This window comes from Oncorhynchus kisutch, linkage group LG24 (genome assembly GCF_002021735.2).
Source record: "Oncorhynchus kisutch isolate 150728-3 linkage group LG24, Okis_V2, whole genome shotgun sequence".
NCBI lineage: Eukaryota > Metazoa > Chordata > Actinopteri > Salmoniformes > Salmonidae > Oncorhynchus > Oncorhynchus kisutch.
The window spans coordinates 14,555,318-14,569,958 of record NC_034197.2 but is presented as its reverse complement, the minus strand read 5'-3'; the positions used below and the strand labels follow the sequence as shown (position 1 = coordinate 14,569,958).

The window sequence follows — 14,641 nt, the reverse complement described above, 5'->3', positions numbered from 1 at the left end:
AATCTCAAATATAAAATATATTTGGATTTTTTTACAACTTTTTTGGTTACTACATGATTCCACATTAGTTATTTCATCATTATGATGTCTTCACTATTATTCTACAACAGTAAAATAGTCTAATTAAAGAAAAACTCTTGAATGAGTAGGAATGTCCTTTTGACTGGTACTGTATGTGAATGTGATATTTCAGTGTTTTATATTTTATGATCTTGCAAACATTTCTAAAAACCTGTTTTGCTTTGTCATTATGGGGTATTGTGTGTAGCTTGATTAGGGGGGACATAACAAAATGTGGAAAAAGTCAAGGGGTCTGAACATTTTCTGAATGCACTGTATTTTACAAGATTTTATTAGGATTTAGTCAGAATAAGGACCAAATACTGTTATTTTCCTTTATCACCTAAAGCTCAATAAGTTAATCTCAAAACAATGAATTTACATTTACACATGTAATGATTTCTTAAGACAGAGATTTAACTTTGACTTTAATCATTGTGTTATTTGTAACTCTATTGAAATGGCAGAACATCTTTTTTCACGTCAACTCACTAAAACCTTTTGGAATGCATTTCAATACTGAATTACATTATAATGTTCTTATTATACCCACTTTAACTTATAATAATGTCAGACATACATGATTAATGTATGTACAATAATTTGATTATTATGCTAAATATAGTCGTTTCTTAAAAACTACCTCTTTGTTTGTAATCTTTTTGAATGAGGTTAGGCTACATTGATCAAGATATCTTTGAAATTAGTTCAATCTAAACAAGCACTACGTCTTTATAATAACTTTTGTACTCTGATCCCTGATTAGACCACTTTGAGTCTTAGTTTTGTTTATTTAAGTAAACTAATATTTTCTATTACGAATTGTGCATTTTCTAGTTGCTGGGTCTGTTTATTAGAACAAGTGTTTATTTCTTGTACGCAAATTGTTCCTATTTGTTTGGGAAAATTCCTGAAAAAATAAAACAAGATTAACCCATAGGTTTTTGGGGCCTCACCCCCGTTATTTGGACTGGACTGGTTGGCCTCGTTCCTGACAGTTCCGTAAAATACGTTACTCGATTGGCCAATATGAAGAAATGAAGGCGGGGATTAGAACCACCCAAGGACTGTCTTGATAAGGAGGAGCGTAACGGCGTGTTTCCGGTAAAACCAGGCCGAGAGAGAAAATAGTAACAGTAATCTATGTAGCTACTGAAAATAAAAAACAGTATAGAAAGAGTTGTCCACTTTGTTGGACAACGTCTGTCCAATTTGCCTAACCTTTACAAATAGATATCGATTGGTCGTCGCGAAAAGAGTCGGCTGTAGCAAGGCAATGGAAGCCGAGTTTCGGAAAATCGATGAACCCGGGAGTTGGAACGCCATTTACCAGGTAACGTTAGGTTCGTCTTGGCAAATCAAGGTGGCTTTGAAGTTTCATGTTTTGTGCCTAGTCGGCTAGATGGTAACATTATGGGTTTACAACGACTTTATTACACGTGTGTCGTGGTTATAAAGTATTATTTCAGATGTATTATGTACCAATTTTGATACCATAGCCAGCTAACTAGATTACCTTGTTCCGATTTTTTTTAAATGACCAATCTCCTCGGTGCTGTCCTAGCAAGCCCCACTGTTTCGAATGATACAGTTGTAAAATCGAGTAGGCCATGTAGCGCAGGTTGTCACATTTGTAACGTTTACCTGCACGTGGTCGAAACCTTGTAGAAGATTAGTGTTGTTACATTGGCAGTCATTGACGGAGTCATCGATAGTTAAATGTAGACAGATTCCCCTACTTACTCCATGCCACAGTTCAGACATCATGAATGTTACTACAAAAAGGGGCACACCACAATTTCAATCACATTTATCTAAGTAACACATCTATTAACTATTAAAATACTCTGCATTACAGACATTGCCTAAGCGTGACTGTGTGGCCAAGATGTGTCATATTTGAGAATAATGTGGTGGATGACAATTATCTATTATAGTGTCAGCATAATTTGTGTAACTGCAGACAAAAATTTGGTTCATGGAAATATCCTTTAGATGTCATACTAAGAGTAGATACCACAAGTATCCTGTTATTGTGTTGTAAAGAACAACCTTAGTTTTAGAAAATGGTATTTGAACATCAAGAAACACAGAATCATCCAGACACACCATACATCTGCACAGTAGTACATGCTCATTAAGACCCAGCTAGAGTTTAAACTAGTTGTAATAAACAGAGCACCTTTTGGGGAGAATAACAGTGCAACCATAGGAACAACCATTTGCCTCCCAAAACAAAGATATCTCCCAAGTTTGAATGTATTGTTGTTTTTTGCTCTCAGGAAATCCGTCAGCAATCAAGTGAGCTGCCCTGCAAACTTGCCAAATTACCTGAAAACAAAACTCGGAATCGCTACAGAGATGTCAGCCCATGTAAGTTTTGTACTCTTGACTCCATATAGAGGAATGAGGATTGAGCTGCTGAGATTCCTCGTTCTAGATACAAATAAAATAGTATTAGTCACATGCGCTGAATAAAACAGGACCTTACATTGAAATGCTTACGTACGAGCCCCTAACCAACAATGCAGTAAAAAAAATAAGAATAAGAAATAAAAGTAATTAAAGGGCAGCAGTAAAATATATTGAGAGGTCCTGGATGGCAGGAAGCATGTCCCCAGTGATGTACTGGGCTGTACGCACTACCCTCTGTAGTGCCTTGCAGTCGGAGGATGAGCAGTTGCCATACCAGGCGGGATGCTCTTGATGGTGCAGCTGTAGGACCTTTTGAGGATCTGAGGACCCACGTCAAATCTTTTCAGTCTCCCGCCAGGGAATAGGTTTTGTCGTGCCCTCCTCACGACTGTCTTGTTGTGCTTGGACCATGTTAGTTTGTTGGTGAAGTGGACACTAAGGAACTTTAATCTCTACAGAAGCATAACATAAGATAAAAACATGCCAATAACACAATAATAACAGGCTGACACATTTGATAAAAGTACAGTTTATAATAAAGTTGATGCATTATGCAGGACAGCTTTTGATACCTGCACAATTTTCTCTTCAAAATCAACACTGTTTTTGTATTTAGGTGCTATATACTGTGACTGAACCGTGTTAAGCTGTAGTCTTTGAAACATCTCATGTATGGCAACAGATGGATCTTTCAAGGTCAGATTCCTCAGAAGCAGTTCAACAGAACAAGCTTTTAAAGTATATATTTTTAAGCTTCCTTCATGGTAACTCGACACAGCAAAGCTGTTGTGGTTTCCTCTTTTCACAAAGATGCAAAAACCAAACCTAAACCCTATGGGACAGACCAGTCACATGTCAACCAGGGTGTCCATATGTTCTTGTTTCCTGGTTTGAGGTAAAGTGAAACAACCATACACTAGACTTGAAGTATTTTAAATCTTGGTTATTTACTTTAGTCCCATTCCAACTCTATCTTTTGATTTAGATTAGAAGAAAGAGATAGTATTTCCTGTTTAGTTGAATGGATTATAACATGGGAGAAGAAATAAACACTGCTGTGTTTCAGTCACAGATAGACCTGTTGGATGTACTGTACAAATGTCTCTTGAGAACTGAATCTCTAAACAGAAGTCCCTTAGGATATTACAAATTGTAAAGTCAAAAGGGTTTTCTTTTCATCAAAGTTCTTTCATTCTCTGCAGTTGACCACAGCCGAATCCGCCTGCAACTGGGTGCGAACGACTACATTAACGCCAGCCTAATTTCTGTAGACGAGGCACAGAGAAGCTACATTCTTACTCAGGTTTGTACTCTGGGCTAGAAGTTTGTTGTAATAAATTGTTGTCTTTATGTCAAGAGATCACAGCAATTTTACCTGGTTCAGAATGTCCAACTTCTAATTTATAAAGACAACAACAGCACAGTGACAACAAACATCCAAACATGACAATAAACAACATCTAGCAAACCCTTCAAAAGCAAGCCGGGCATCCTGTGTGACCTGGGGTGGGGGGGGTACAGTTCATAAACATGTATACAATTGATATAGGGCGCGTTTGTAAATTCACTCTGGATATCTATACACTCTCGTCTGAGTGTGCCAGAGCGCAGAATAACTGATGAATTTACGAACACTCAACACCCGTTGAATATGGCCGGTGTCAGTAAACATTGGCAAAAAAAAGCTTACTTCAATTGTTGTCAGCAGCACAGTTAGTCACCAACTCTATGGATAACATGAAAACAGCCTAACCAGCTCTGCTAGGCAATTAAAATGGTTATAGTGAGGTGTTCTCTCATTTATGTCTGAAAGTAGCTAACAAGCTAGCTAACTTTAGGATCAACCCTACTCCTCTGCCAGAGCGTCCAGTGTGCGCTCTAAACGCTCCGAGATCGAAACGCTCTGAATTTACCAACGGACAATCTGACAACGCTCTGAATTTATGATCGCCCAGAGCGATCATTTATGAACGCACCCACAGTAGGCTATGCTCTCTGGTTTATATATTTTCCCAATGACCATCTAGTCCATTGTAATAGTCTTGGAGGTCTGATTCCGCTCATTCCATAGTCATGAAGTCCTTTAACCAAATGTCCATGCTGAAGCACTGAGGTTTACATACTTACATACATACCAGTTTATCAGTATTGTCTGTTTTGCTGATAAAGAATAAATGTTTTATCATATTATCATCACATGGTTTATTTTCTAAGATGTACACTCACTGAGGTTTAATTTTAGGATTGTGTAAGTGTGTCACTCTGTCTTGAGTGTCATGATATCTATATCAAAAGTGGGTAACACTTCATTTGAATCTTCACCGACATGCTCCTTCTACTGGTAGCCGGTCACATTTATTACTGATTGACGTAAAAAGAACGGATAAGAGGTGCTTGCAGCATAACTTGGGGCTATTTCTAACAATATCTCCTCCCCCTCTTCTTATTCTAAAGGGACCCCTTCCAAACACATGTGGCCACTTCTGGGAGATGGTTTGGGAGCAGGGGACCATGGGAGTGGTGATGCTGAACCGTGTCATTGAGAAAGGATCTGTGAGTATATCAATGATTATTATTAGTATTTCATTCATATGATCTGCCTTGAATATTGAACTTCATTAACCACTATGGGCCTCCAGTTAGAGAGCGCTACTCTGTTTAAGTAAGACAGAGGGGCAATGAAAAGTGGTTCACATAAGGGCCTTTCCTCTTCCTATCTCAAAATATCAATATTATACAGTACCAGTCAAAAGTTTGGACACACCCACTCATTCCAGGCTTTTCTTTATTTTGACTATTTTCTACATTTTAGAATACTAGTAAAGACATCAAAACTATGAAATAACACCTATGGAATCATGTTGTAACCAACAAAAATATATATATTTTATATTTGAGATTCTTCAAAGGAGCCACCCTTTGCCTTGATGACAGTTTTACACACTTGTGGATTCTGTCAACCAGCTTCATGAGGTAGTCACCTGGAATGCATTTCAATAATTTTGAAAGTTACTTCAAGTGCAGTCGCAAAAACCATCAAGCGATATGATGAAACTAGCTCTCATGAGGACCACCAGAGTTACCTCTGCTGCAGAGGATAAGTTCATTAGAGTTAACCGCCTCAGGAATTGCAGCCCTCAGACCAATCAACATCAACTGTTCAGAGGAGACTGTGTGAATCAGGCCTTCATGGTCCAATTGCTGCGAAGAAACCACTACTAAAGGACACCAATAAGATGGACATTTAGACGGGTGGAAATCTGTCCTTTGGTCTGATGAGTCCAAATTTGATATTTTTGGTTCCAACCGCCGTGTCTGTGAAACACAGAGTAGGTGAACGGATTATCTCTGCATGTTTGGAGGTGTGATGGTGTCGGGGTGCTTTGCTGGTGACACGGTCAATGATTTATTTAGAATTCAAGGCACACTTAACCAGCATGGCTACCACAGCATTCTGCAGCGATACACCATCCCATCTGGTTTGCGGTTAGCAGGACTTTAATTTGTTGATCAACAGGACAATGACCCAATACACCTCCAGTCTGTGTAAGGGCTATTTGACAAAGAAGGAGAGAGATGGGGAGCTGCATCAGAATGACCTGGCCTCCACAATCACCCCACCTCCACGTAATTGAGATGGTTTGGGATGAGTTGGACCGCAGAGAGATGGGGAGCTGCATCAGAATGACCTGGCCTCCACAATCACCCCACCTCCACGTAATTGAGATGGTTTGGGATGAGTTGGACCGCAGAGTGAAGGAAAAGCAGGCAACAAGTGCTCAGCATATGTGGGAACTCTTTCAAGACTGACGGAAATTTATTCTAGGTGAAGCTGGTTGAGAGAATGCCAAGAGTGTGTAAAGCTGTCACCAAGGCAAAGGGTGGCTACTTTGAAGAATCTCAAATATATTTATATGTAACACTTTTTTTAGTTACTACATGATTCCATATGTGTTAATTCATAGTTTTGACATCTTCACTATTATTCTACAATGTGGAAAATAGGAAAAAATAAAGAAAACCCCTTGAATGAGTAGGTGTCTAAACTTTTGACTGGTACTGTACATATTCAATGTAAATATCCTTATCAGATGTATGCACTTCTGTTTTCAGGTGAAGTGTGCACAGTACTGGCCACCTAGAGCGGAGAGGGAGGCGATCTTTGAAGACACAAATTTCAAGCTTACACTTGTTTCAGAAGACATTAAGTCTTACTACACTGTCCGTCAGCTGGAGCTGGAAAATCTGTTGGTAAGATTCCTCTTCCTCGTTGTGCCCTCTTCTGTTCTCCTCAGATTTATCCACCCCATAGAACCAGTGGATCCCAACACAGCATCCTATTATCATTTTAATGAAATACTTTTACATAAAAACATTGAACAAATGGTTACACTTCGTGTTACATTGCTATTTTCACTGATCTACAGTGCATTTGTTATTTTTTTGGCTGTATACTTCAAACATTTGTATTTGAAACCAAACAATGACTATGAGGTTAAAGTGCACACTCTCAGCTTTAATTTGAGGATTTGAGGGTATTTTCATCCATATCTGGTTAACCGTTTAGAAATTACAGCACTTTTTGTGCAAACAGTAACCAACCAAGTAGAAGAGTTACACAAGTCAGAAATATAGATAAAATAAATCGCTTACCTTTGATGATCTTCATATGGTTGCACTCAGAAGACATTCATTTACTCAATAAATGTTTGTTTCGTTCGATAAAGTCTCTCTTTATTTCCAAAAACCTCTGTTTTGTTCGCACGTTTTCTTCAGTAATCCACAGGCTCAAACACAGTCACAACAGGCAGACAAAAAAATCCAAATTGTATCCGTAAAGTTCATAGAAACATGTCAAACAATGTTTATATTCAATCCTCAGGTTGTTTTTAGCCTAAATAATTGATCATATTTCAACCGGACAATAAAAGCCTCAATATAAAAAGTAAACAAGAAAGGCGCACTCTCGGGATTGCGCATGAAAAAGCTCTGTGACACTTCAGGTTCCAGTCATTCAGACTGGTCTTACTCCCTCATTTTTCAGAATACAAGCCTGAAACAATTTCTAAAGACTGTTGACATCTAGGATCTGCAATTTGAGTCCTAAGTCAATGGATACTATAATGGCATTGAATAGAAAACTACAAAAATATAAAAACCCTACTTCCTGGATGGATTTTTCTCAGGTTTTCGCCGGCCAAATCAGTTCTGTTATACTCACTCACAGACATTATTGTAACAGTTTTGGAAACTTTAGAGTGTTTTCTATCCAAATCTACAAATTATATGCAGATCCTAGCTTCTGGGCCTGAGTAGCAGGCAGTTTACTTTGGGCACGCTTTTCATCCGGAGGTGAAAATAGTGCCCCCTACCCTAGGGAAGTTAAGGTAGTCACCTGGAATACATTTAAATTAACAGTTGTGCCTTGTTCAAAGTTAATTTGTGCAATTTCTTTCCTTAATGTGTTTGAGCCATTAAGTTGTGTTTTGACAAATTAGGGGTGGTATACTGAAGAAAGCCCTATTTGGTAAAAGACCAAGTCCATATTATGGCAAGAACAGCTCAAATAAGCAAACAGAAACGACAGTCCATCATTACTTTAAGACATGAAGGTCAGTCAATCTGGAAAACTTCAAGAAATTTGAACGTTTCGTCAAGTGCAGTCGCAAAAACCATGCGCTATGATGAACCTGCCTCATGAGGACCGCCACAGGAACGGAAGACTCAGAGTTACCTCTGCTGCAGAGAATAAATTGATTAGAAGTAACTGCACCTCAGATTGCAGCCCAAATAAATGCTTCAGAGTTCAAGTAACACACATCTCAACATCAACCTTTCAGAGGAGACTGTGTGAATCAGGCCTTCATGGTCGAATTGCTGCAAAGAAACCACTACTGAAGGACACCAATAATAAGAAGAGACTTGCTTGGGCCAAGAATCACAATCAATGGACATTAGACCAGTGTCCTTTGGTCTGATGAGTCCAAATTGCAACCTTCGTGTCTTTGTGAGACGCAGAGTAGGTGAACGGATGATCTCCGCATGTGTAGTTCCCACAGTGAAGCATGGAGGAGGAGGTTTGATGGTGTGGGGGTGCTTTACTGGTGATACTGTCTGTGATATATTTAGAATTCAAGGCACACTTAACCAGCATGGCTAACACAGCATTCTGCAGCGAAATGCCATCCATCTGGTTTGCACTTAGTGGGACTATCATTTTTTTTCCAACAGGACAATGACCCAAAACACACCTCCAGACTGTGTAAGGGCTATTTGACAAAGAAGGAGAGTGATGAAGGGCTGCATCAGTCACCATCAATCACCTGACCTCAACCCAATTGAGGTGATTTGGGAAAAGCAGCCAACAAGTGCTCAGCATATATGGGAACTCCTTCAAGACTTTTGGAAAAGCCTTCCTCATGAAGCTGGTTGAGAGAATGTCAAGAGTTTGCACAGCTGTCATCAAGATAAAGGCTTGAATGAATAGGTGTGTCCCAACTTTTGATTGGTACTGTATATGTGTGTTGAAGTAGTAAAAAGTTAAGTATTTGTTCCCATATTCATAGCACGCAATGACAAGCTTGTGACAAATTTGTTGGATGCATTTGCTGTTTGTTTTGGTTGTGTTTCAGATGATTTTGTTCCCAACATCAATTAATGGTAAATAACGTACTGTGTCATTTGAGTCACTTTTATTGTAAAAAGGAATAGAATATGTTTCTAAACACTATCATGATAACGGATAATCCTGAATACATGAGAAAGTTACAGATGCAAAAATATCCTACCCCCAAAAACTTACCCTGTTATTGTAATGGTGAGAGGTTAGCATGTCCTGGGGGTTTGGTATTTGTGTATATACACTCAGTGGACATTATTAGGTACACCCATCCCCTTAGCTACACCCATCCCCCAAGGCACCTAATGTGTGCCAGGAAAACATTCCCCACACCATTACACCACCGCCACCAGCCTGTACCGTTGACACAGGTACGATGGGGTCATGGACTCATGTCGCTTATGCCAAATACTGACCCTGTCATCAGCATGACGCAACTGGAACTGGGATTCATCGGACCAGGCACCCCCCCCCCCCCATCTGTGACAAGAGTCGATGTGTTGTACGTTCCGAGATGCTGTTCTACACACTATTGTTGTACTGCATCGTTATTTGCCTGTTTTGTGGCCCGCCTGTTAGCTTGCACGATTCTTGCCATTTCTCTTTCGATATCTCATCAACAAGCTGTTTTCGCACACAGGACTGCCGCTGACTGGCTGTTTTTTTGTTTGTCGCGCCATTCTCTGTAAACCCTACATACTCGTGCGTGAAAAGCCCTGGAAGCCGGACATTTCTGCGATACTGGGACCTGACGATCATACTATGCTCAAAGTCGCTTAGGTCACTCGTTTTGCTCATTATGACGTTCAAATGAACAATAACTGAATGCCTCGACGCCGATGCCTCCTGCTTTATATAGGCTCACGGCCACGTGGACCATTTTTGTGAATCGGTGTACCTAATAAAGTGTTTAGAAGCAGCTTCGGTGGGTATATGACATCCGTATACAAGCAACAGGTTTATGACTTCCTTCTACAAGCAACAGGTTTATGACTTCCTTCTACAAGCAACAGGTTTATGACTTCCTTCTACAAGCAACTCCAGACTATCACGTTTCAAAGTCATTTATAACATTACATTATTTTAACTTGTTCATACTTGTTATGATAGGGCAATACAGCAATCAATATCTCTGTTCTATTTTATGCTTATTCTGTTTTATTTGTCCTTCTTACAGACTCTGGAAACTAGAGAGATCCTACATTTTCACTACACCACCTGGCCTGACTTTGGTGTGCCCGAATCTCCAGCCTCCTTCCTCAACTTCCTGTTTAAGGTGCGGGAGTCTGGGTGCCTCAACTCTGACCAGGGGCCTGTGGTGGTGCACTGCAGTGCAGGCATCGGCCGCTCTGGAACCTTCTGTCTCGTCGACACCTGCCTCTTACTGGTCAGTACTGGACTGGGAATTCCATTAAAAATGTCAAACTTTATTCCTCCTACAAGGGGAAATTGTGCAAATGTGGTATTGAGAATGAGTTGTGCATTCTCTGGCTTTATGAAGAGTCATAACTTCATGCCAGGTTATTATTTATTGTTTTGTAACTAACTTTCTGGGACATTTCTGATTGCAGATGTCCATGCGCAAAGACCCATCAACTGTGCGTATTCGTGACGTGCTGCTGGAGATGCGACGCTATCGGATGGGCCTGATTCAGACCGCTGACCAACTCAGATTTTCCTACCTCGCTGTTATTGAAGGTGCCAAGTGCATCATGGGAGACACATCGTTGCAGGTAAATAAAATGTCTCTTTTAGTTGCTGCCACGAACCAAAGTGTTATAGTTGATCATGCAAGCACATCCAAATATGGTCTCCTCGTTGGCCATAGAATGCTGTTATACTTGTCCTCTAATGAAAAATTGAAGAAGGCTAATTAGGTCGTGTTTATTTGAATAGTTTGGATTTGGGCAGCCCTAACTAGATGTAGAGGTCTCCCCTCATAATGTACTGTAAAAGGTCATAGCTATTCTCTTCTCTGTAAAGCCTTTGAATGTTTAAATAATACTCACATCAATCCTTAAATGTTTACGTTAAGGAGTCGTGGAAAGAGCTCTCCAACGAAGAGGACGTTCCTCCAGAGTTCACCCCTCCCCCGCCCCACTCCCGACCCCAAGGTCCAATCAACGGCACGGTTGAACCTTCCTTCTTTCCAGAAGAGATTGTTGTTGCGCAGAATAATTTCCACACTCGCAGGTAAATAAGATCAGCTCAATTAGTCATTTCTAGAAATCTAGACTTCATATATGCAATATTTAATATCCCCTATCTCTCTGTTGTTTCCCCCCCCCCTGAATATCTCTCTCCTATGGTAGTGCCCCACCAGAAACTGAACTGCGATGGAGGGGTGATGGTGCTACCTCCCAGTCTCCCACTGTCCCCGCTGATCAACCTGGCTGCCAGTTGGGAAGCAAAGAACCAGATCCCAAAGCTCTGATGGAACCACACCGGCTGCATGAGACTGAAACACAACAGGGGCTGAACCAGGACCAGGCATCAGCAGCAGGAGACGACAGCCTTGAGGCTCAGGGTGCCTGGACCCCCCTGCTGGCCAACATGTGCCTCTGCACTGCCCTGGCCCTGGGTGCTTACATCTGTTACCGGGCCTGTTTCCACTGATCTCCTCTACCCTCCTCCCTCTCTTGCTCCTCCCTTTCTCTTGTCTGTTTTTTTGCAGGGTGAACTGGGCGAGTGGATTGTTTGGATTTCAGCAAATTGATTGATTCAGACTTGCTCACTTGTTTTCTTAACAGAGCGTGAGTGTGGGAGGAAGGACTTCCCCTTTTCCCTTGTCACCCACCGTAGCTCCCATATGAACTGTCAGTTTGGACTCTCAGGACCTCAATTTTCAGGTGTCGCATCCCAAATACAGGTGTTGATTTAAAAACAAATGAGTGAGCAACAATTTTTCATCATAGTCGTCAGTAAAGGAAGATGTGTGTGTTTGTTCCTGTGTTCTATGAGCTGAATGGTTTACTAGTTGACCCTACCTACACACATGCACCCTCTATTCAGTTACCAAATGGCACACTCATAAGTGTTCTTCCATTTCAGCCTTTGCAAATAATGTCCATTGGCTATTCACCTTTCTCTACCAAATAGTTATTTCAATCCAGCTCTTCAAATAAAAAATTGGTCAAGAGGAGTTACTCAGTGCTTGATTTGTGGCAACCCTGCAGTGCCAACATAATGATTTGCTGCGGAGACGTTAGTAAAAAGAAAACAGACAAACGTAATTTTTCTCCTTGAGATGATTGGGCAGTATTATTCCCAGGAGTAAACTGAGACTAGGGGGTGGCCACTGTCTGAGAGAGAGACTGCCCTCCCTGCCTTCCACTGGTTGAATGGTGCATACAGTGGGTAATTTACAGGCCATAGGAGAGCTCCCTACCACTGCCCTGTTTAGGGCCTTTTGGCTAGAGCTGAGTGAGTGAGTGGGAAAGCGAGCGAGTGTTTAGTGAGAGTTAACAGCTTTCTACTGATGGTTGATTTCTATCTGCTGTCTTAGTGGAAAACATCACAAGTTAATAATACAAGTCATATTTGAAATGTATTCAAGATTGATTCCTGGCCCTTTTCTCTCCCACCGCGTATTCGTTCCTAACTTGACATTTAAGCAGGAGTGTCTTTTGATAATGTGCTTTGAATGGAAATGCCGCACACATGTATTGAGCTGTTCTGGCTGGCCTAGTTTGAGACGCTGTATTCACATTTAGCCTGTTTCAAAAAGTGGTTCCAGCTAACGCTGATGTACAAATTCCAAAATGAGTCTCCAATGATTTCGCAACAATTTGTTATTGTTGTCAAACCTATTAAATATATCATTCAGGGATAGTAACTTCTTGCTGTCACCACATTGGATGAATAATGCAGAAGCTTTTCATGCTAAAGAAACAAAGTGAAAGTGTTAGGAGGGGAATGCATCAGGTGAGCGTTGCATAGTAATTAAAGAGCAGGTATCTGAACACAGGAGGCTGCATTAACGCACAAAAATGCCAGCTCAGCCTACTATATGGAGACACAGACAGCAGCTAACCCTACGCTCCCTTCGCTAGCAATACAAATACTTTATATTGACCTTTATTTTCCCCATCCTCTGACAGCTAAACCCATCCTGTCTGTATGGACAGGGAGCCTGGGGTCTCAAACCAACCAACAAACACCAGCACATGGAATTAAACACTGTAGTGGTGATCAGTTATATTATGTTATGGCATGGGATTGTGCTGTTAAGTTTGTTCTTATTACTTTTTTCCCACATAAACATCCTGCAGTTTTGAATAAACAGGTTTTTAATGAGATTAGTTCAACTGCTAGTTTAATTTACTTTAGTGACTCAAAAAGAACTACTTACTTCCTGAGTCCAACAGCTGTACTTTTTCTCTAGAATGTATGAAAGCCTACCCAAGGACACACCTTCTTGATACTTTTTTCAGATCAGGTTTCATTGTGCTGGCTTTTTTTTCTTTTTTACATCCACCATCATTGTATTCCTTTTTTAATAAAAAAAAATGTACTGCTGATTTGTTCTAGTTTTTGGATCTGAGTCAATTGTACGATTTTATTTTATCAGACTGAATTCTGAACAAAGGCTGTGGTAATAAAATCAATCTCTGTACTTTCCTTGTAATCTAATTTTTGTTGTATGAGATTGAATTATGATCATATTGACATCACCAATATGAAAAGAGCATTAGAAGAGAATGTCTCACCTAAGAATGGTCATTGAAGCTAGGCTTAGCCTTGCCCGCCATACTAAGGGAGCATATTGATCAGACATCTCTTTGAGCTACTGCTTCTCCCCAGAAGACCATAACGTACCAATAATCTTGATAGGTGAGATAGGCCTTTCTGTTCCTCAGACATTAAGCAGCTAAATCAGTAGACTATAAAGAAGTGTCCAGCATACAGCGGCATCACAGATAGAACAATGAGACCGATATTTCAGCGGATGTATAAATGTGAAGCATCAGCTTGGCGTTTCCACTCACTACCAAATAATGGCCGGCAGTGGGAGATGATGGAACGAGATGGATGTTGGCCGAGATTCTGCTAATTATCTAATCGATTAAACATTTGATCTCAATACAGTTTTCTGTTCCCAAAACTAGAATTTGTTAAGAACAGAGTGGACTACGTTTTGTAGACTTTACCTTTTAAATCTACAAAACGATTCGAGTTATTGCACACGCGCACTTCACATAATAGGAGTTCCCTAACGGAAATATGAAAATATTGCTAGAACGCGACAATAGGATCTCGCTAGCTCGTTCATGGCTCTACCCACCTCGTTGCTTGTTCTGCCCACTATGACTGATTTGATCTCTTTTGAAACGACAGACAGTGGTCTATCTTGGTTTAATAATACAACTATTTTGCAGTATGACACTTGTGGACTAATTCTGATTTAAAATCTGACCATTGACAGATAACGCTGACCTGGCAAAAAATACCGACATTTAATAATGTCTTATTATATCTCTGTGTTATTTACTGTGACAAACTTTGTAGGCTGTGCAAGACCAGGGTTTTGAAGTTGCCACAAGGGGG

At 40.4% G+C, this 14,641-nt stretch overlaps 1 protein-coding gene across 1 annotated transcript; it reads left to right on the top strand.

Annotated features, from left to right (window-relative positions):
- Positions 1-1,142: 1,142 nt before the first annotated feature.
- On the top strand, positions 1,143-13,709 carry ptpn1 (protein tyrosine phosphatase non-receptor type 1). The gene is made up of 9 exons (XM_020459000.2): positions 1,143-1,393; positions 2,343-2,433; positions 3,678-3,778; positions 4,930-5,028; positions 6,589-6,726; positions 10,272-10,481; positions 10,666-10,827; positions 11,130-11,287; positions 11,407-13,709. The coding sequence occupies exons 1-9, from the start codon at positions 1,337-1,339 to the stop codon at positions 11,708-11,710; spliced, it is 1,320 nt and encodes a 439-aa protein (XP_020314589.1). The 5' UTR covers positions 1,143-1,336; the 3' UTR covers positions 11,711-13,709.
- The last annotated feature ends 932 nt before the right edge of the window (positions 13,710-14,641 follow it).